Raw genomic sequence first — 23,616 nt, 5'->3', positions numbered from 1 at the left:
AAATACAGGTGTGCCTTGAGATTTTGGATTGCCCTTTGGTGTGCCTTGGGCACAGAAAGTTTGGAAACCACTGCCTTAATGCATTCATAGCACTGCAGTTTGTGGGGTTTCTTTCAGGTGGTTGAACAACTTAGTTGTGTTGCTTTGCAGCGCAGACAACAAGTCTCACACACTCTAAATCCAATATACATCCAAAACAACAGATGATGATCCACGAATAGGGGACTAGCTCTTTGCCTTCTGCTTCAGATATTTAATTTTCATTTTGCTCATCTGCTCTCTGTTGTATATTACTCTTCTACTTTACTCTGGACTGCAGCCGCAATATTTAGAAAGGTTTTTTTTTACAGGCTGCTGCTGCAGTGTGCTCGTCCAACAGCATGACAGCTGCCTGGCTGTTAGTTTAGGAAGAGCTTGATTTAATATGCAGCAGAGTTTTCTATGAGCGAAGCACATATTATAAATGTCAATATCACAGTCGATCATGGTTATTTAATTGCAGCAAGCCAGAATTGAAATAACTGATTAATTATGCAGTCCTAACAGTCTGTGGGGGAAATGTTACTCTGAGGTTTTGGTGTTCGGCTGAGCAACCGAGTTTCCAAATAAAGAGCAGGATTTTGATGATGTTATTTCAACTCAAATACATTAAGCTTCGTCATTACTTAATACACCTTCTACTGTGCAACATGCAGTAATACTTAACAGACAAAGTGGCTGACATCATTAGGGTTTCTTACCTGAAAGTAAAAGAAGGCCTGGCCGAACCAGTAATGCATGATGGTGGTTTGGGCCGCGTCGTAGTGGAGTTTCTTCCAAATAAACTGAGCCATGAGCGTCTGGATCAACAGGCAGCAGCAGAGGACCGGCAGGTTGTGAGCACGAAACAACAGCGAAACCAACAAGACCAAGCCGCTGTAAATCTCCCATAATCCCCTGCTCTTCAACTTGGCATCTGCTGTGAGAATTTGGGATCGCAACAGGTCTTTGGTGCCCGTGAAGAGGATGCCCAAGATGAAGACGTAAACAAAACGCGCCTCCACTGTTCCCCTAAAAGAGAGAGATTACAGACTTGTCATCTTTGCAATTGCAGCGAGGCAGTATTGATTTTTCTCTACAAAACTCCTCTTTCAATATTCAAGTAACTGTGGTAAGTGACTCTGGGATGTGGATTCTGGCAGTCTTGCTGTACCTGTTCATGCATTTAGCAATTAAATATCAACAGATTTTCTGTTTGGGGACGTGAGGAAAATAATTTCACTTTGGACTTTATGTACTGAATGATAAAAGAGTGTCTTATCAAATAAAGATGACAACAAAAGATGTAAAACAATGGCCAAGAAGAAAATAAAACTAATTAACAGAACCAAAACAACACACTTAATAAATCAAATGCAACAGAGCATAAAGCCCCGACGAAAGCTTTGAAAGAAGACAGAAAGTCTGCACATATTATCTCTGTGATACTGGCAGTTTGTTGGGGAGCGAGAAAACTTTGATAAATGGTGTATCTTAAAATAAATGGGCAAATATGACAGCAACAGTAACAGCAGATATGAAAAACAGAGTGTAGAAACTCAAACAATAGTTCAGATCTAACTGAATTAGTCATCGTTGTATGTTTCGCTCATTAATCTTGATATACAGAAAAAGTTTGGGACTATAAACATTTGCTAATATAAATAACAACAATCCAGTGATCTGCAGTCTAACACACTGTATCTGTGGCTCCTGCATATTTCACTCAGACCCTTTGTTATAATAGCTTCTCCAAGTTCACTACTTTAATTAATTTCATAACCCCATCTCTTGTTAGACGGGTTTCCTTATATTTCTGTTACTCATAACCCTTTTTTCATTCAGTATGCAGTGTGTCAGTGTAACATTAATAATTAAAGGTATGAGGCTGGAAGACAGAATGAATCGCCCGAGGAAAACAGACTTTCTCACACCCATCACTCTGTCTGTTGTACTTTCGGCATCGCTATCACTTGAGAAATATGGTATTAACATATTCTCAGAGCATTTTAGGGTCATATGACTTTCTTCGGCTGCTACTGATATCAAAATTCTCCCTTTTTAAATGAAGTATCACCAGCTGTAAATTGCAAGGATAACAACAGTGGCGGTGAAACAACCCAGACTATAGAACACTCTTGAAGGTCACAGAGGGATTTTGTAACAGCTGACTTGGAATACTAAAACTTTTGGAACTTTAGTCTTTCTTTCGTTATTAATTCAGGTCTAAACTCACTGACAGATTATAGCTAGAGTTGGGTCGCTTTCTGGTTTTGCCGGCCTAGTGTACGAGCTTTAACTGGTTTAATTTTATGCAAACTGGCTGAAGTAATATGACAATGATTTACATATTATTATGTAGACCACAGTGTATGTAGACCAGTGTCTGACATGATGTGTGCAATGTACTGCTAAGCCCAGGCCAGTGTCGGCAACATGAAGGAGATCTAATTTCACTAAAGGTTGGAGAGGGAAGAGCGGTCCCCTCATAGTTGATCAAATGTCAGTCGACCAGAGAGGTTGGTCGTTTTTAAAATTTCATTGGTTGCTTAGTCACAGACAACAAAAACAAACAAACAAACAAACAAAACAAAAGTAAACTCTATTAGGACTCTTATAACTCTATAAATCAAAACCTATTTGACTGGACCATGTGGGAATTTAATTTGAAAAGACACACAGGAAGTTGCCACGCTCAGCAGTCGGACAGGAGTCACACTGATTTCCAGGGCTGGTACCTGCGATTATTCCACAGGCTAGTTAATAACATGTCAGGCAGGAAATCCAAAGTGTGGGATCATTTTGAGAAGGTGAAGGACAAACCCAAGGTGATATGTAAACTCATCTTCATTGGTCGACTACAAACATGATGTATCATCTGAAACATGTAAGTAGCTACATGCCCATTAGCCACTTAGCACAATCATTACTGCTTTGCGGAACGGTTTTGTATCTCTCTGTAATGTAGCACAGTGTTAACAATGTTACTGATACTATTTTTTCTCAGACCATGAAATCAAACCATTGTGTTGTCCCGCCCAAAATATATAACTTTATAATTAAAGTAATATTTCAAACATGTGGGCAACTAGTTGACTAATGGCCCTAAATGACGACTATTGGTCGACTAGGAAAATTCTTAGTCGGGGGCAGCTCTACTAAAGTTCGTGTGTTTTTTGGGGTGACGAGAGGAGACAAAGCAGAGATAGACTCTCAAGAAAACTAAAACTACACCAATATGACAACATGTTGGATTTGAGGCCAATGAAAGAGGTGTCTGCAGGTGACGCAGAGCTGCCGTTGTGAGCTAAACTTTGGTGTAACTCTGTGTTTCTATTTATTTCTGTCACTGGCTCTGAAAGTGCTGCAATGGACAAGGAACGGCGAATCATGAAGCTGAAATGAAGACTTATCTTTACAATACTTTCTTATTTTACAACAAAAACTAAAAAAGGCGAGTCACCTGGTAAAACTTGGTATACCGGTCTGATTGGGTGCTTGTCTTAAAAACTGGTATGAAAATTTTCACACTGGCCCATCCCTAATTAAAGCCTGTATTTGTTCCTAATATGTCATATCAGTACTGTAGAGTTGGTTAAATTTGACAGTATCGGACAGTTAACTTTAATGCTTTTTAAGATCCGTTCAAGGCATCTTTTAATCAAATTTCACAGATTTTTGGACAAATCATGTTTTACTTATTTAGGCATCGCAGGTAAGCATTGCAGAAAAGTAGTATATACGTGTTCTTGTACAGAGGTAAGTGTTATGTAGGTATATGGTTATCAGAGTGAGGTAAGTCAGTAGTTTTTTTAAAGATTTGTAACATTAGAAATGTGGACTTTTACGTAGAAAGGCTTCACTCATTTTCACAAAAAGAAATTTAAAAATGGACAAATGAAATTATAAAATGTTTATAACAGTTAAGTTAGAGTCATTAAATAGTTTTAAATTTCAATTTAAAACTATTTAATGACATTTTTAGGAACCGTAGACACCCTGTGGACCAAACGCCAAAAAATGGGATTGATAAAAACTTGTTCTATTGCATTCTGAGTATTTCAAGGACTAAACTGCCTGATTCAAGAAGAGGAACATACTGCAGGTGATATTGTTGTTTACATTCCACTTACAGTTTTGAATAAAAAATTACACTGAATGATAAAAAGATTAAGTCAGGACAAATTAGGAAGTGTCAATGTCTGGAAGGCAAAAAACAACAAGAAACTTACAGTTAACATTATTTAACCATAGTTTGTCAAAAAAATATTTCGTAAAATAACTGCAGTTTTATGTTTTACCCTTATGAGTTATTACTTTTACTAATATTGCATCAAACCACTCTCAAATCAATTTAAAGGACTATCAGTCTGTAATAACTTAAGATAACAATTAATTCTAAACATATGTCTAATGATCTCACGGTAATTGTTTAAAAGTTTGTTTACATCAGGAACATTTGTGAACACCGGAGTAAGCAATCCTTAATTCACACAAAGACACAAACAATTTTACAGTATAAAGCATGAAATATTTATCCAATATGAAATGCCCTGCACACTAATAATATTGTGGCTGATTAGACTTCTGCTTAGTTAAAGTTGGGTGGAGCTATTTTAGGAACAACATGATGTCACAAAACTTGATGGACTAATAAGAATGATAATAAGGCAAGTTGTCCTGCTTTACCAGGTGCAACAAAATTAACATCATAGTGAGGGAGATGTCATTCAAGCACAGCACTAATTAGAAAAGTGCAGATCACTGCCAGGTGTGTCTCCAGTGTGTATACATGACAATAGTGGAAAGAAGAGGAAACATTATGAAGGTTACATTATCAAAGTGTAAGCAGAGTAGACAGACTATGGAGACAAACCTTGGACATGATGTCCGATAAAACCCCTCCCTCTTCCCTCCCAAACAAAGAAGAGTTACCTTTCACTCATTTGTCTTTCCCTGCTCCCTCATAGTCCAGATGGTGGCAAGATGACAAAAGCATTTTACATTTTTTTCATCTCATATCATGCTCAACTTTAGTGGATCATAACATATGGGGTATGGAATTAATCTGCAGATGCTCCAGTTCAAAATGAGACCAAACTTTTCTCTGTATGTCAGTTTTTGAGTCACGACTAAGGCCAAAATGTGGCCTGCAACAGACTGCTTGTTGATAGCCAGCCAATAGTCAGAAAGCCTTTTGTCATGTGATTTTGTTGATCACTTGTGTGCCCTAAAGGCCGCCTAAGAGGAGTGAAGAGGGTGGGAGATCTTTGAGCACGCAGTCATGAAGTAGTATGCAAAATTAGATGCGGACAGACAGATAGACACATGTGAACGCATGGTCCCCTCCAGGCTTACGCCTAGTGGAGGTAATTAGGCAACATAAGTGGGAGCACCTGTGTGAGTGGACTAAGGCTAAAATAAACTGGAACTTCTGCCTATACAGCAGGAAAGTGTACTGAGGATACTGTTTACCCGAGCAGGCAAGTTTGTTGTATGAGTTATTAAATCAGCACAATGTACAAACTGATGCATGTTTGCCTTCTTTTAATTAGAAGTAAAATTATTAAAAATAATGAAACAAATCAGACACTAGACTAATCAGAAGCATGGCTCACTCTCACAGTGTTTCTGCCAGCTGGCTCCGTACTTGTTGTGTCCACTTCAGTTTTGTCATTTACACTGTTTGTCTTTCTGTTGTCAGACAACAGAAAGTGTGTGCACGGTCATTTAGCTCTAGTTGGTTAGATCCCAAATTGTTTCAGTTGGACTTGACCTGTTTTTCTCTAAACAAAGTCCCTCTCCTGACAGGTTTTAAAAAAACATTAATAATAATACCAATGTTTGTTTTTCCACATAAGGGTATGGTCACACATGAGCGAAATTAACACCGGCGAATATTCGCCTTGCGTTCACTTCCATTTCATGCAAGCAGATGGTGCCTGGCTGGCAAGCGAGTCGGGAGACGCAGGTGACTCGCCTGCAGTCACTCATGTGTGACCATAACCAAATAGTTAAAGAAAAAAAACCTCTAAAAAGGGGCTGGAAACACATCTGCTCGTTCTCTGTCATTAAGAATTTGCTTGCAGTAAGTTTAGCTTTCTGTGAAAGAGTAGTGGTCCAGTGAAAGAGTAGTGCGCATCAAGGTGGCGAGTGTTAGAGGAAACACTGGAGAGAGTGATTGTGATTGTGAAACGTACACTTATATCTGCGATGATGGGGGTTCTGGTAAATAGTGTAGGGAAAGGTCAGGGTTACATCCCAAAATTGCACACTACCATGTTTGCTGTCAAAACATTCACTATGCTGTTGTGTCAAAGTCTTTTCCCCCATCAATATGTATTATGTCTAAAGGCGGATTTATACTTGAGCATCAGCTCTTTGCAGAGCCTACGCCATAGCCCATGCAAATGGCCTAAACCCTTGTGAGCATTTATAGCTGTGCGTAGCGTGTCTGTGTCACTCTGCAGTTACACCTCCAAAACACTAGTTGGCGGTGGGGTTTCTGTGAAGTGCTGTAAAGTTTAGTTGATTCAAAACACACATTAAACACACATTAAACATGGCTTAATAGAGACAATTTTAAACACAAGTACATAAATCAGCTTCATTACAACTCGCAGCATTCACAGACAAAGGAGTTGTCTTTTGCTGGACACATTTTCCCCACAAATACAACAGGGTAATGTTTTTAGCACAAGCCTATGGCATTTTACATTGTATAACTTAGCCTAGGGGCTAGCAGACTTTTCCTCTACCCATATGAAGCCAGGGACAACAGCAACATTTAACAAACATAATGTTACAAAATTTGGCTCCACTACATCTCACAAAGTTCAGTGACAAAACAACTTGTCTTCTAAAAAACATGTTTTCCATACAAATATAACATGCTAACGTTATTAGCACAATCCTATGGACATTTCCTCTACGCTCTACCTCTTCATTGTCTTCACAATTTATTGTTTCTTATCTGTAAAATAAAAGTAAATAAAAGTTTTGTTTCCACTGAGGGAAATGGTTTCAGCTTACAAAATAGTCAGGAGGTCTGCGTCGCTGTGACGTGTAGTTACATTTCTTGGGTGGTGCATGTCAGATAACTTCGTAGGCTCTGCCTTGACGCATTCAACACACTCTGTGTTGACGCAGAGCCTACGCTGTAGGTATGGCGTTGATTCGACGCAGCAGTATACATCCCGCATAATATGAATGAAGTGGGCCAATATATTAGACAGTGATTGGCTTTTGTATTAGTTATGTACCTAATCTAGCTTGCCTGGTGTATATTGGAATATCAGATTTTAGGGAAGTGTATAGACATCGCCCCCTCCAGTAGAGGAATCAGGAAACACCTCTCTAGTGAGAACATTTGCACAGATACAATTCAGCATAGTCAAGGTCAGACCTTTTAGGGGAAACAGCACATTTTTGAGTGGAGGGAGACTTAAAAGAAGAAATACCAAGTTTCATCCTCAATAGTTAGGTGGCTGTAAGCTATGTAAGCTTTGAATTCATGTCAGCAAGATTTAATACAGAATTAAAGACGGGTAAGGCCCATAATGTATGCCCTGTGAGTCTGGGTCTTAAGTCTGAAGCTACTACAAGGTTAAAAAAAAAGTTTCCATAAGGCTGCTCTCCTTCTAAAAGGCTTACTCTACAAAAATCATTTTCCAACTATCAATAATTTATATGCTTAAAAACTCCAAATTGAAGCTTTAAAGGAAAAGTGCTTTCGATTACGAAGGCAATTACATTTAGTCTAATTTCCATTTCAGGCATTCAGCGTATGGTCTCTTATCCACGGAAACTTTAATGAAAAGATTTTTTTTTCTCCCCTCAAATCTGCTCTTTAATTAACTTACATTTATTAATATTTGTCCAAAAAAGAGGAATGAGTAAATTAGCCTTTATAAAACAGAAAACAGACAACAAAAGAGTGGCAAGAGCTACGGCCATGATAAGTTGTTTTTATTCTATTTCAGAATGGATGGAGGGGAAATAAAGAGCATTCAGAGCTAATGAAGTTTAGGGAGCTACTCTGCGTTTTCAAGGAGTTACAGCCCGGGGAAACTGAGGCTTTTAATTGTATTCTCTGCAAACATGAAGAGATTAACTCAGCCAATAAGAATACATTGTTTTTTTATACATTCGCCTATTGACCACAGTGCTCCAGATCATATCTATCGTGCTTCTTGTAATTTTTCCAAACGGTGACATCTCAAATGCTGTTCACACATTTAGAAAATCTTACGTTCTCAAGCATGACATTACAAACACACACAATCAGGGCCTGTTTCTTTGCAGCAGGATGCAGTCAAAGCTGAAAAAGTACTACAGGATAATAGCTGACCCTGAAGGAGTTGAGCAAGTATTGAACATGTATTATTAATCAGTGTGTTTTGTGGAAACCTGTTCCAATAGGGGGGGAACGAGCAGAGTAATATGCTCCATACAGCACTATTCTTTATTATTCACTACTCCCCTAACAATGTGGCAGGGATTGTATTCATCATTATTTCATGCAAAGGAAAAGTGGAAAATCCTGGCCTGGATTTGATTTTCATGCGAGGACAGTGATGGATTTGAGCTGCCGGGCTTACTTGTTAACGAGTGTGCTGGGTGGAAAAATTGAGAGAATTATAAACTAAGCTTTCCATCCGACATGTAGAAAAGTATTGTACTGTGCCCTTAACATAGCTGTTGTCTATGCATCACACAGAAAGCAGGATGGGAAACACATGAGGTTTACATGTGAGACGTTACACGAAGCCTTCTTGTCTGAAACCTGTTCATTTAACTCGGAGAGACAACAGTGCTAATCCACATCAATCTGAGACAATAAAAACGGAGGCATGCAAAATTCTGAATGCTGGAAGGAATCCTGTTTACTTTGACATTTTCAACTCAGAAAGCAAAAGCCATCCTCCTTGTATGAGCAATAAAGGCTATTCGCTGTTTATGTCATTTCCCCAATTGCAGCCCCCCTCAAAGTGCTGCAGTTACTATAAGTGTCTCCTGATTATAGTATATCACACAGCACAGCTTTGCACCTATCACATCCCTCAACTTTTCCTGCCCTTACTTAAATGAGTCATTTAACTAAGGGGGATTACGTAATCTGTTTCCATCTGACTCTACAGACGAGCAGCAGGAACTGCAACAACACTTCACATGTCCCTGCCCTCTGATGCTGTCCACTTAAGGCACAGCTTGTATTACACACATTGCACAGCATTAACTGTTTCCAACAGGGAGGTGTAAGCGAGCTAATTGCCTGTTTAAGGAGCAGCATGTTACGATGGCAAATGCTGGGTTAATAATGCTGCATTCTTATTTGCGTCTGAAGTGTGTGCTTGGTGGCAGTGTGCAAAGCATCTTGGAACTTCAGTCTAGAGGGAGATTTTGTTCCAGACTACAGACAGTGTAATTGTTAAGTCATTAGTACTGAGCAACAATCCTATCAGCCCTCCTCAGATATGTTATTGTCATTTTGTATTGAGGAGATTGTTAAAGTCCTCCAGCTGCCCTTTAGCATGCTTCAGCTTAGACCACCATGCAAACACCGAGGTCACAGCGGGCTCGCTGTTATTCCAGGACAATAACAACGAAGAGGCCAAAGTTGTTGTGATAATGGTGTTCAGCTGTGTCTTCCAGCACAGCACATTTATCTTAAAGAACAATGCTAAGAGTGCATTTTGTTATTTTTGGCATTATTTGTTGAGAAAACATGTGGATCTACAGCCCTGAAACATAACAGAAATCTTTCTAGATAGTGCCACGATCAGATTAATAAGATGAGGCAGGTCATTAAACGTTCATTAAAGCAGACACAGTAACACCATATCCTGAATGTATTCATTAATCAATGAATCAAAGCATATCTAGTCAGGTTCATAGGAAATGACTTAACCTAATAATATGTCCAAAATTGCATCACTCACACTGATTCTGTCTGGTATTGCTTTTTATACTAAATATATGATCATATTTTTATTTAATGGATGATCAATATTGTTTCAGAAATTACTGTGTCGGAAATCATTTCCTCAATCATCATTCCCTTTATAATGGACACTCAATAGTTTACTCTGTATTCAGCTTTAAATTGAGATATCAGACATTTATGAATCACTGTCATTTCTTATGTCTGTGATTTTTGCATCTTTAAATGCGATGCACTGCATTGTGGGATTGTTAGCAGACACACGTGCACATGCTGTAAACACAACTTCGTACATTCACGCACCAATCAAAATTTACCAATGTTTGAATCAAAGAACTGAAGATAGTCATGGAGTTGTCATTCAAATCTGATGAAGCCACACACAGTGTCCTGATAAGGCAGATGAGCTGAGATTTTTAAGTATTAAAGGGACAGTTCACCCAGAAATCAAAAATACATATTTGTCCTCTTACCTGTAGTGCTATTTATTAGTCTAGATTAGGGGTGGGCGATATAGCCCTAAAATAATAACGATATTTTTGACGATGTGAAAAAAAAGAATATTATCTATTTAAGAAAATAGAACTGCAGCGCAAGTGATGTAGTTTTACATGTCAGCCCCAACAGCTTGTCTTGAAATATTCAGTAAAAACTAAACAAAAATGATCTCTCATTTCTTTAATTTGTAAACAACAACAGTAACTCAGAGTGAGATTCACATTCTGTATACAGTATTAATAGTTCAACAAAATAAAAAAATCGACCACAAATTACATATTTAAACAGCTCCCAAACACAAAAAATGCACCCTGGGATATGTATACAAAAATCAACAGGTGTTTTCCTTCTCTCTCACCTGGACATTTATGTTTTGCCATTTCTCCCCTAATCATCACACTGTAACATGTCAGTGAAGATTCTCAGTCGTCATGGTAATCATAAGTGCTATATCATAGGCAAGCTTCTTCAGTTCTGGAACTGAAGAAGCTTCTTGGATGAGAGGGGAAACGTCTTCAAGAAACGCAAGTAAATCCAGTTGCCTACAATATAGCACTTATGATCACACTGTAACCTCTGACAGGCTGTTATGTTACGATATCTATTGTGCATCCACATATATGTAGACTTTTGTTGAGCCACGAGTGTCACGTAGGTTTACATTACCAGACAAAATCACTGTCGAAACTGTCTCCTATGTGCACATGGCAACTGAGGAGAGGGAGAGACATTGTGCTGCTGCCAGAGGAGCTGCTGAATGAGTTCCCTCTGAGCTGTAAGTTTCTAAAAGAGTCTGAAAAGTCCAGGGCTGTTCATAAAACATCCAGAATGCCCAGGCCTAACGACACCACAGTTTATTCCACACTACTGGAGCTGCTCCTCTTTTTGGAACCACCGCGGAGTCAGTAATAATTTCGCTCCCAGTTGGTTATTAGCCGTAGAGATGTCTGCCTTCTCTACAATATAATGAAACAAGATGGCACTCCACTTTTGGTGCTCAAAGCACGTTGAGTGCTAATAACAAATAGGAGTTAGCATCCACTCATAGACGAGAGGCTTGTGACAGTGTGAGATGGCTAGATTAGTAGATGCACTCTTCCTTCTGTGCAGTAATGTGGTTGGCGGATGTAGCTCCATAGAAAGCATATCGCTCCTACATGAAACTGCTCACAACAAGGTCTGTGGATTATCTTGAGTAACCAGGTCATGATTTCTGGAAAGAGACATTGCTGTTGAATTTTTCAAATGTATTTTTTTGGCGCTTTGAGCACCACAAGCTGAGTGCCATCTAGTTCCATTATATTGGAGAGACAGCAGACATCTCTACGGCTGATATCTGCAACACCTAGCAACTCACACCAAAACAATCTAGACTGATAAACAGCACTACAGGTAAGACAAACATTTTTGATTTGGGGGTGAACTATGTAGATATGCTTATTTAGTCACGAATACTGAATATTACTGAGGAAATGTGAAACTAGCTTCCAGGGATTTTAAAGCCTCAGGGAATCCTCCACAATGCTCGGTGAAAAAACTCAACCAGTCGAATAAATCTGATCTTATTTGCTGCATTTTGTAATCCTAATAGTAGTAGCAGTGGACAGAAAACAGTAGCTTGTCAAGATGTGGTACAGAGGAGCTGCTTGGATTTCATGTTACCTTGGAAACAAGCGCTGGTGTTCCAGCAAGTGAATAAGAAAAGGTAAGACTACGTCCAATCCCCTCAACATGTTTGGTATATCCCCTTCATCAATCACCTGCATCGGGCTAACGCTTACAGTAAATCAGCCAAAACAAGTAATTCACTGCCAGAGGAAGGCTTTGAAGCAGACGCCTGAGAATGAGGAGGGCCTGCCTACTTTGTCTGAGCCGTGGTCTTTCTGTGGGATAAATCTGGGCACGTTGAAGTCGCAACTATTGAAATGCCACTGGGACAAAGTGGCAGACTTTAAAACAATGGCTACGGACAAAACATCTAATTACACTACAAACCACTAGATCAATACCTGCTCTGCTGGCAGCCTGTGCTGATGTCTTTATTTTTTCAGCTTTATGTTAGATTGGAAGAAATCACATTTTCATTGTATAACAGCAGCAGGATTTAGAAAGATAAAGTACACACAAAAGCACTTTTATGAACAATGCTTAAATTCAGTGGAGGATAATGATTTGTTAAATGTTACCACTGATGTGTTGTACCAACACAGAATTGCCTTTGAAACAGGGTTATAAAATGGTTTACCTCTTGGGTAATAAAACAGAACTCTGTGTGTGAGTATGTGTCGGTCTGTGTGTGTGTGTGTGTGTGTGTGTGTGTGTCAGGGGTTCACAGGTGTTTTGAGACGAGTTTGAATACATTTCCATTTTTAAGAGGGATCGGTATGCATGAATATTTTTAAATTGGGAACCTGCACAACAACAGCCCCCTTTCTAGATAAAGCAGTACATGATAAAAATGGGTCATGTTTTGCGCAAGTGTGAAGCACATACACACACAGATGAAAACAAACATTGTAAATGTTTCTTGTGGCTTCGTGTTTGGTGTAAAATGTGCCATAAATGCAAAGAAGGAGGACGGAGACTCAAGCAAACTTTGGCTATGACGTATAGAGGCTTAGACAGGCTTGGCCCTCAGCCGGCTGCTTTGATGTTGAGCTACTTCCTATTAGAACGCTTGTTCATGAAATTTGATTCGCTCCATCTTTTATGTTGCCTCCATTGTTCCTTTCTCCATAGATCTTTTTTTTTTTATTGATTTTAGTGTTTGGGTCGTAATCAGTGATCCAGTTAAGCAAAAGCGATGCTAAGTACATCTTTGCCCTGTCAGTTGACTGCTTGTCTATTTTTAGGTTCATTTCTGATGATACCATAAGGACGGGTGTGTGCGCACGAGAGAAAAGCAGAAAGAGAGGCAAACTGTATCCACTGTGACATCAATCCGAGTAACTCTTTGAACCGTTTAAAATGAGCAGCGTTGGCTGTTCTCAACCCCATTAGCCATTTTGAAAGATGCAACAGTGCAATTAGGCAGCAGGCACAAAGGGAAGGCGAGGAGGGAACCGGGGAGTTGTCAGGTGGCTTTACTCTGATAAAAAACACACAAAGAGTAACCCTGGAAGACCAGACTTTAAAAAGGGTCAATATACAAAGTCAAACCTTTTTACATTCACATTATGGTGTGACGGAAAAAAAAAACACAGAAGGGAAAAATGTAACATTCTGGGCTTTTTCATTTCAGAGAAAAAGAAACGGCTCTGATATTCTATCTAAAATAATCACAGGTTCAACTATATGGTTGTTCAAAAATACCAAAACAAAAAATCAGACCCATGGGAAATTTTCAACATTATTTGATTGCAACAACTCAGCGGATGAAAGCTAAGCTACAACAAAATCAAAGCACTATTCTATGTAGTAGGGATGAAACAATTTATCAGGCAAACATCTGTATTTGCTGATATTCGCCTAGTTGACTGTAATCAGCCTATTGACAAGATGACATTCATCGATGGCAGCGGCCGATGTTTTTCTTTTGTGTCACATCAATTTTGCGCGGGCTAAAAAAGCAGGGCTCTAGACTAACAGCGTCTTGTCATGCCAGAGGCAATCAAAATATGTTTGTGGCAAACAGAGATCTTCTGCTGGAAGGAAGGGAAGGGCAAAGGTAAATTATAACGCTATTGTAATGTGTCTAAATGTTATCTTGTAAAACTTCTTGGCAAAAGAAAAAAAATCTTTTTCTTGTCAGCGGGTTTTACATGTGTATGAAATTGTGCTCAGTCAAAGGTAGTGTAACGAAGGGCTGAATGACTTTAAAGCAGTTCACTTATTTTTTGTAATGTAGATTTCTTTGTTTCACTGGCAAAAGAGGGAATAAGTATGAACAACCAAAAAAACATTAGTACAGGATATCGGCAAAATTGTTATTATAAACATAGGTATCAGCCCAGAATTTCACTTTTGATGCATCCCTAATAATCACAGAAATATAACTTCTCCCTGCACAGTAATCAAAATACAGCACCTGAGATGGATTGCATGTCATTCTAATGACATTAGAGTTTGTCTTAGCTATATAAAGAATTTTGACAAGCAATCCACAGACCAGCTCTAAAATACATCCTTGAGGCGGAGCACCATAATGATCAACTTGCTGAGGTCGAAAGAAGAAGCTGAAGGACTGGGTCAACGTCAACCTTGTCAATCATGCGGTTCGTCAAAATGAGGCTCGGTCCCTGCATGGCTTTAGTCAGGTGTCTTTGTGTAGGTAAAGGTGAGAGGTTGAGCTTTTAATTAGGTGAGCAAGTAGGAGAGACTGCCAAGGAGAACAGGAAAGGTTAGGGAAGGCCAGGTACTGGTGGTAGATGAAGGGAGGTCAGGGGAAACTAGACAGGAGAACTGTGTGCAGCCCTGCACACTCATTATTTTCTGACGGGGGTTAGTAGGAGATAACTCTGTGCCAAGCTACAGTCTGCAGAATGAAAAATTACCACACTTAAGGAGGTGCAAGATTGTCAATTTCCTCTCTTTTTGGACAATGCTAACAACAGCTATTTCATATAGATTCTGCTAAAGGATCAGATGTGTATAGTGAAAAGAGGCATCAATCTTCAAGAATAATGAGGTATCTTTAAGGCCCACATTAAACATGATTTTTCATTATTCAGGTTGAGTTCAAGGACGCACAGATTGTCTAAGGGGCGCTGAACACAGACGTGTTGTGTGAACATGAGCTGTTTTATAATATACTGTGTAAAATGTAATTATGAACCTGGTATGCTTCATTAAGGTTTGAGGGTCTGAGGGAGTCTTACCCTCAGGTATATACCACAAGGGTTTCAGTGCAGCTGCAGGTTTAAGAAATCCAAACTCTTCTCAACATTTATCTCTCAATGATAGCAGGAGGAACTCAAGAGTAATGTAAGAATCGAGATAAAAAAGTTTTAATTTTCCAACAAGCTTGAAAAAGCAACTTTCCTATCACTAAGCAGCACAGTAACTAGCAAAATTTCCTGATATTGAAGTTTTTGCACTTACATCAGTACAAATGTCTCAAATTCAGGGTTAGAGTTAAATCTGGTCTCCAGGTCTGTCAAAGAACTGTTTGACTTAATATTATTATTGTGACAAAGAGTCTACAGCCATGCTAGCAGCTCACGTGGGGTTGCCTCCCCGGGGTTTTTTCGGACCTAATTGTATTGCGTTTTGCACAGCGGCGACCGGATCTTTGCTCTCAAACCACAAAATAATGTGATGGCACAACAGTCTCCTTCAGTACATTATTCTATGCTTTCTTTTGATTTTCACACTGGCTAGTCATCCTGTTTAATTTGTCTTCTGATTAAATCGGAACTGTTGAAACAAGTTGTAGGAAGCATCTGCAAGTAATTGGTTGCTGGCAGACACTCTGTGCTGCAATAAAATGGTTAATCAGCAGTGCCGTGCACTGTAGAGCCGATGCGCTGCTGGTTCTGCCGGCCTGAATAGAATATAATGTCTATAGCCTTACTGTTGTGTACAGCCTTATAGACTGAGCTGAGTAGTGATGCGCGGGTCGACCCGTAACCCGCGGGACCCGCAAATGGACCTGCGGGTCGGGCAGCAGTGATCGTCTGTTAAATCGGTCTGTAAATGATATTTTGACATTATTGGCTATTACTGTCATGGCATCCGAAGGTACTGATGCGTTGAGCAGGTGACAGTCCGCGGTCGTTTTCAAAACACACTTGTGTCACGCACTCCAAAAGAAACTTGTTGAAACTTTAAACAATAATTTATTGTACAAAACGGGGGAAACAAACGTTGACAAAAACGGTTCCATAATTCATATTAAATTCAAAAGATAACGAAAAAACAGCTACAAGTTAGAGGGAATAGTGATAAAGTGGTAAAACTTGGCATTGATCCACAGCCTCAGACGGATGCGCTCAAGCGTGCCGTGCGCACAAGCTCAGTTGGTAGGCTATACTATATTTTCACATTTTTAACAATGCAATTTAAAAGTTTTGATTTTTATTGATAACCTACATTTACCAACAACAAAAGACTACATTTAGCACCAAAAAAATATGTTAAAAAAAAAAAAAAAAGAAAAAAAAAAAAGTAAATAAAAAAACGAATATCGAATATCAAATTTTCATAACGAATACCTACCCATAGAAACGAATATTCGAATATCCGAATATTTGGGTACAGCCCTATTAGCAGGTATAATATATTTATCATGTTTACCATCGTAGATTAAGAATAAGAATAACTTTATTCATCCCCAAGGGGAAATTCAATTAGCGTGTAAACTAACTGGCAACTTCTGGAGCTCAAAAATGAAGCCAACATGAAAGTGCTAAAAACAGCAGTTCCTCAAATGGCCACTTGAGGCTGGCTCCAAGAGCGAGTCAATCCGTACAGACCCCCATGTTAAAATGTCCAACTTTACAACACAAAGAAACATGTTTAAAGCTTGGTACAAAAATGCATTTGGTCTTTATAGCTAATTTTCCCCTTCATGACAACTGTACAGGGGGGTTGAACTTTTATATAAGTCAACCGTTTAAATATTATGAAGGCATAAAGTTACACAAAATTAAGGATTTGCCCGCTTTGAGTGACAGGTGGTCTGCAAGGTGTCACCTCAGGTTCTCAGTCAGATCCACCCCTCGCTCCTTCACAGCTTCACCCTCTTGAGCAAATATGCACACTTCTGGCTCCAAAAACTCAAGATGGTGGCAGCCAAAATGCCAAACTCCAGGCTTCAGAACGAGTCCATAAAACCAATGGGTGATGTCATGATAGCTACATCAACTATAAAGTCTATGATGCTTAGTGCTTAGTACACAGTACTAAACACAAAGTGCAACTGAAGCTGAAAGGAATGTCACCAGTTTTTCAGGTATTTATTTATATACCAAAAGTTTGAATAATTGAACATTAAAAAGAAATGTCAGGGGATCACAAGTTAATACGGTTCATTCTATGGTAAACATGGATGTTTGGACCAAATTTCATGGCAATAAATTCAATACAGTAAGTCTTTAGGCATCTTGCTCGAAACTACAAATATGAACCTTCTGGTTGCACCAAAGGAAATAAAAAAGTCAGGGGATCACCTACATCACTTGGACACATCATAAAGGGACCATGAATGTCAACAGAATTTTGTGCCAAGCCATCTGGTAGATGTTGAGATATTTCACTGGTTCATTGGTTGTGCAGAAACAAAAGTCAGGGGATCAGCAACGTTATTAGGACTCATCCTCTGGGGAGACTGGATGTCTGTACAGAACTTTATGGCAGTCGATCCGATAGTGGTTGACATATTCCAGTCTGGACCAAAGTGGTGGACTGACACACAGACAGACCCTCATTAACATCCCGAAAGCCACTCTGCATGGCTAAATACAAACATATACTTATGTTACCTCTAATAATCATATCTAAAGTTACAAACTAGTTGCTGTTCATTGATATCAAGTGCTAAGATTTCTGGCCTGTACAGTATTTTGCACATCTTGAGGAGTCTCTACAAACTCCCAAACCCTCCAACTACTGACATTTTTACTGCTCCACAATGGAGAGGTTTTGTATTTCAGTCATGGAAGCGAAAAAAAAACAACTAATTTTCGAGCCAAATGAAAAGCAAATTTACAAAACTATTATCCCAATACTCTGCACAGTGATACATTACCTCTTCCCTATCCCTGTTCAATCTGTACACTAATTAGCTTACTCCTTTGTGTTGTGAAAATGTGACTTTGTTTTCATCCGTCACAGAGGACAGGAGGGGTGGGTGGAGGTATGGTGGCTGTGCCAGAGACTTGTGTTGGAGGAGAAAAGAACTGTCGATACTACTGCAATTTTTACAGATGGTCAACTTAAATCAACAGTCATAGATTGGGCGACTCGGCCTTTCAGTAATTAATTTAAGATGCTGTCAGACTTTCTTTTAGGACTTGAGTACAATGAATTGGGGAGATTTACAGTAGGTAGATGTAAAGAAGAAAACTGTACAGCAATTCATCATCATGGTTTAAGAGATGCGGGTGTGAGAGTTACTCTCAAATGACACATGCAGCACTGCAGCCTGCACGCTCAGCTGCATCAGAGCAGCCCAGCACTTCGCTCTGTAAATCAACTCACTAACAGAGGACAGCAATTTGCCAACTGTTATGGGGAATGAAATCACGATCATGGGGTTCACAAAACTTACTTGGACGTAGTTCGACCAGAGTGTTGCCAGGGAAACAAGACATTGCCGACAGCTGCCCGGTAGCTGTAGACACCCAAAAGTCCAAGCGCAAGGGCAACCTTAGAAACCCACGAGCACCGTCTTTGAACTAGGAGGTAGATAAGAACCAAACAGAAGGCAGCCAGCAGGGAGAGTACTGTCCTGTGTTCAGAGCTGGACAGAACAAAAGACAGACACAGTCATGAGGTTAGGGAAACGCTGTGCACTCTAATATGAAGTAGTCCTTTGAATGTTACGACTGAATTCCATTTAAAATACATTTACTTTACATATTCTATGTCCTTCAACATTTTCTTTATTATACCATGAAATATAATGACAATTAAATAAAATGGAAATAGAAAGTTTATTTACTTTAAAGCTACAGTTCATAACTTTTTATAGTAGTACATCTTTTGTCATATTTGCTGACAACTGTCACTATATAACTGAATTAGATGACACAGATAATCTGTGGGAAAAAAAATCAAGTTCCTCGTCTCCTTTGTAGTGCCTCGAATGGCATTTGTTAGAATCCAGCTCCTGAAGAAAAAACAACTAATCAGAGCTGAGGAGTCAGAACTGTCAATCACTCCTGCGGTCAAACTGTCACTAGACAGCACTGATGAAATATGAATCAAGATTCTGTTACTGCATTGTCTATTTCTTATCTCAAATTGTTTTCAGAGACACATTTTGATGTACTGTTTAGCTGTAAAATGAGAGCGGTTGTGAGCCAGCCGTCATCTTTAGAAGGGATGAGCAGAAAACCCAAGCACCGCCCACCAGCCGGACCAACTTTCTCATTTCACAGCTAAACAGTACACTAAAATATGTTCCTGAAAACACATGAGGGGAAAAAAAGGCAATACAGTAACAGAATCTTGATTCATATTTCATCATTCAGTTTGACAGTTTGACCACAACAGTGACCGACACGATTGACAGCTGCTTTACAGACTCCTCAGCTGTGATTGATTGTTTTCTGACTCATGCACTGCTGTCAGGATGTAGTGACAGTTTCAGCAAATATGACAAAAGGTTATCTCTATAAAAGTCACAAACTCTAGCTTTAACTTATTATGAAGTAAATATTAATTGCGCCATTTCATGGCTATAGAACAATGACACCATCTACGTTTAGATTGGTTCCCTGTAAGCCTCGCTTTTACTGTGCAGCTCTGTCTGCCATTGGGTGTGATCTCCCAGGTAAATGAAGGCTTGTATTATCGCACAAAGAAAATGCATCAACTATTGCACAGCCAAAACAGGAAGAGGATAGCACTTTGTTTTTCCCGGTAGCTATCGGCAGCTATCCCCTGTTAGCAAAGAGTATTATTGTGAGTTCTTTGCAGTTCCAATCCTCAGGAGTAGACATGTTGGATAGTGGAACAACCAAAGTAACTGAACTGTGGTAGCTGCTAAGCTCTGAGGAAAGTGATCTGGTTGTCTGCCACAGTGGCATCAACAGCAATACCACTTAGTGGGCGAAAAGCTGAAAAGTTGTCTGTTTCCACTTTAATTATTTGATCAATCAAAAGAAGAAAGCTTAAACCTTGAATGGACTATTTATTGAGCAATAGAGAACATTTTAAGGAGATGAAACAGTCAGTCGAATCCTCCAGCAATAGTTCAAACTTTAAAGAGGCATGGATCTTCAATTGTTAACTGAATTTAAGGCTATATAGTTTGAAATTACTCTGCCACTGAGCACAGACAGGTAATAAGACCTCAAAGGACATATCAAGTTTGAATGAAAACTATGTATTTAGCTGTTGGATCCGACAGCAGTGGTAGGCGCTTTTGAGACAAGACGAGGCGTAACAGTACCTAGATCTCATTATCCAAGCAACAGGCAGTGCAAGTGGGAAGAAAGGGCAACGCTGGACAGGGAAAAGGTCAGAATCCACATCTCTATTCCTCAATGTGATGCATGTTAAAGAACAAACCATAATCCCTTGCCCCGTGCTCTTGACAGAATATTAATGGCTCTGAAACTGTCAGTTTTACTGAGAAAATCACCGTTTTTCTACAGTCTGAGCTATCACAGAAAGCTATTTTCCCTTCTTGAATGCTTTTTTAAAATATTAAGTGTAGGGTCCTGTCAGCTTCTCCACCAAGATAATACCCTTAAAAATGTTACGGTGTCAGGAGAAGACTTGTATAATGTTATACCTTCCCTTAAATGTGTGACGGCCAAATTATTCTGGGATTTATTTTGTCATCAAGTGTAATTTCCTTACATTTCACTCAACTGGCCTCCTCTATTTCCTATATTTCCCATAATGGCCTTCAATAATCTCCAGAGAAGTGAACTTGTTACATTGATCTGTTTCCTCATGTGTAGGTGGAGAGACAAATGGAGATTGTCACTGCATTGTATTCTAGTCTACTGAGACGCCTGTTGTTGCACAAATTGCTATCCCTGCCTTTTAACAATGAATCTATCCCCGTGTGACTGCTGAACGCCGGTACTTAAACAGTGAAAGAAGCCCATTCGCTTGAATTCCGTAGACTTGCACTAAAACCTCGAGTTTACCTCAGATTTGTTCCCCTTCTCACCCTCCAATGTAGCTGTGTTGAAAATGAGTTCTTGTAATGTCCGGTCAGCCACATGCTCCCACACATCCGCATTACAAAAAGAAAAAAGAAAAGGCTAATAATCCTCAGCTCTGCTAGCAGCCCCATGTTCATTACAGTCCACACATAAAAGTGTTGGACAGAACAAACAACATGCTGAAGATTTTGCTATTCTTAGAGCCTCGCCAGTGGGAGTTGAAATTGTAAAGTTTGTCTTGAGTAACAAGAGAAAAAGACATGGAGCCAAACACTCATTAATGCATGCATTTAACAGGTTTTCTATCAAATATACTTCCAGATAGACTTCTAAACTTCTATATAATCACTTCATATAACCAGCTCTTTCATGTTCTTTAATAGGGAACTCCAAATACTTCAGAGAACCTAAGGAGAAAGACAAACCACTCGATCTTTTTGCTATTCATAGAGTGGTGTGGCTTTTCCCTCGGGGACCTCTTAGGAATCATAATGCTGCCAACAGTAATTCTAAATCAGCCAGATAGCTGCTGCTGTTAACACTCTGTCTTTGCTCTGCTGCCTAGTAAAAACATCCAAGTTTACAAGCCAACTTTGCTGGCCAGCTAGGTAGCATCGTTAACAGGGATGGAAATTAGCAGCCACCGCTGGCCAAATGTGGTTGAGATTGATCAACCTACCAGCCACGGCGGCGGGTAAACAAAGGGAACATTTAACAAACAATTAGATCGCTTTGTCGAAAGACTGCTTGAAAGCAGTGGGATGAGATGGCAGGCTCCAGTTTTTTTTTCTTCATCATCCTGGTGATCAGCACACCTGCGTGGATCCATTAAATGTGCGTTAACATGTTGGATGTGTTTCAATTCACATCCCCTACAACAGAGAGATGCCAAACCACCGTCCTTGTCTTACACACAACTGTCTCTCCACTGCTGTTGTAGCTGATGAGGAACCCGCAGGCGGGTGTGTGTGGTGTGAAGGAGAGAGAATTAAAAATGTATAACCACAAGTGAATAAGTTAAAGAAAAAGTTCATTTCCAACACTGACTGACCTTGTTGAGTTAAATAAGTCCTGCTAACGGAAGCTAACTGGCTAATCTCTACTCTCTGATCACACCTAAATCCAGTAATTATAATGTCAGGGAAGGAGACATTTATTCAAACCACATGTTCAAACAGAACTTAAAAAAATAGTTTAAAACATTGTGCTGCTCACAAATGGAATGAGTTTTGAAATTAAAATATATATAAAAAAACATTTTCGTAATGTGTAACCACTGTTCTGTGCATGTAAACTCTGTGTTTGCCGTGAATGTGTGATTTCTTGTGTACAAGTCTGTTAAAACAGAGCTTTTGGTGTCAATCTGTTAATCTGGTAGCAGCTGTTGAGCTTGCTAAAAGGCTGGGAGCATGTGACTGGGTGAGAGGCAAGATGTGGGGACTGGTGACAACACAACTGTCATGACAAAAATGTTGGTGTGAAATAAAAACAGCATTATGAGAAATAGCATTTTTGTTTTGTTTGTTTTTAATATTTTTCTGTATTTATATATTTCAGAGGAATGATGAACTTTACCTGTTAAGCCAGTGTCCAACGTCGGGAAGATGAGCCCACTGCACTCCGGTCTGGTTGAGGGAGCGCAGCAGTCGGCAGCAGACCAGAGTGAAGGGCGGCGTGGCTAACGCTAGCCACTTCTCTGAGTAAATCTCTGCCTTGGGGTGAGCAGAGGGATGACAGTCTTTGGAAGGGAGGATAGGCTCGTCGTCATCTCCAGAGCCTCTCTGCTCTCTGAAGTATTTGCGGCAGACGTCCTGGAAGACGGCGAGGCAGAGGGTGTTGAGCAGAAAGTACCAGGTTTGGTGCTCTTCCTCCACGAAGCTGCTGGCCGCCAAGCTGAGAGTGTGTCCGACCGTGCCGGCCAGCAGCAACACGTCCAGCTCCGATAGCGACCATTCACTGCCACTGCTCCTCAAAGGAGACTGAAAGAGAACAAAAAGAGAGGCTTTGGAGAAACAGGTGGAAACAAATCCAAAATGTGTTTAGTGTGGTTACAGTGGAGTGCAAAAAACATTTATATGTCATTCCTGACAAAGACGTCATTGTTTTGCTCTTGTCTGTTCATTTGTTTCTCAGCCTGGTGTCTTATAAATCAAAAAACAGATGCCCACAGGTAGGACAGATAGGTCTTGTGCCTCAGTATCTCAATCTGGGATCTCCACATTAGCTGATTATCATGTTTGTGGCAAGAAGTACAAAAGTAATAGACACTGGCCAAATTCCAAATCTTAGGAGTAAGTTTGCTGCCTCAACAAATCAGTTTAACTCGGGAGCATTTAACAGGGAAACTTCTGTATTTTTCAACATGGACCCTAA

The 23,616-nt window shown here is 39.7% G+C and overlaps 1 protein-coding gene across 1 annotated transcript in view; it reads right to left on the bottom strand.

Moving 5' to 3' along the window:
- Window positions 1-23,616, bottom strand: part of pigg (phosphatidylinositol glycan anchor biosynthesis class G) — a 108,018-nt gene that overhangs the window by 29,239 nt on the left and 55,163 nt on the right. The window contains exons 9-11 of the mRNA XM_050042520.1: window positions 22,819-23,222; window positions 18,669-18,860; window positions 741-1,050 (exon numbers count right to left, since the gene is read on the bottom strand). Of these exons, the coding sequence (XP_049898477.1) occupies window positions 741-1,050; window positions 18,669-18,860; window positions 22,819-23,222 (906 nt within the window). The remainder of the gene's footprint in view (window positions 1-740; window positions 1,051-18,668; window positions 18,861-22,818; window positions 23,223-23,616) is intronic.

Source organism: Epinephelus moara, chromosome 4 (assembly GCF_006386435.1).
Source record: "Epinephelus moara isolate mb chromosome 4, YSFRI_EMoa_1.0, whole genome shotgun sequence".
Lineage (NCBI taxonomy): Eukaryota > Metazoa > Chordata > Actinopteri > Perciformes > Serranidae > Epinephelus > Epinephelus moara.
The sequence above is the reverse complement of the archived record's forward strand: the minus strand, read 5'-3'. Positions and strand labels throughout refer to the sequence as shown.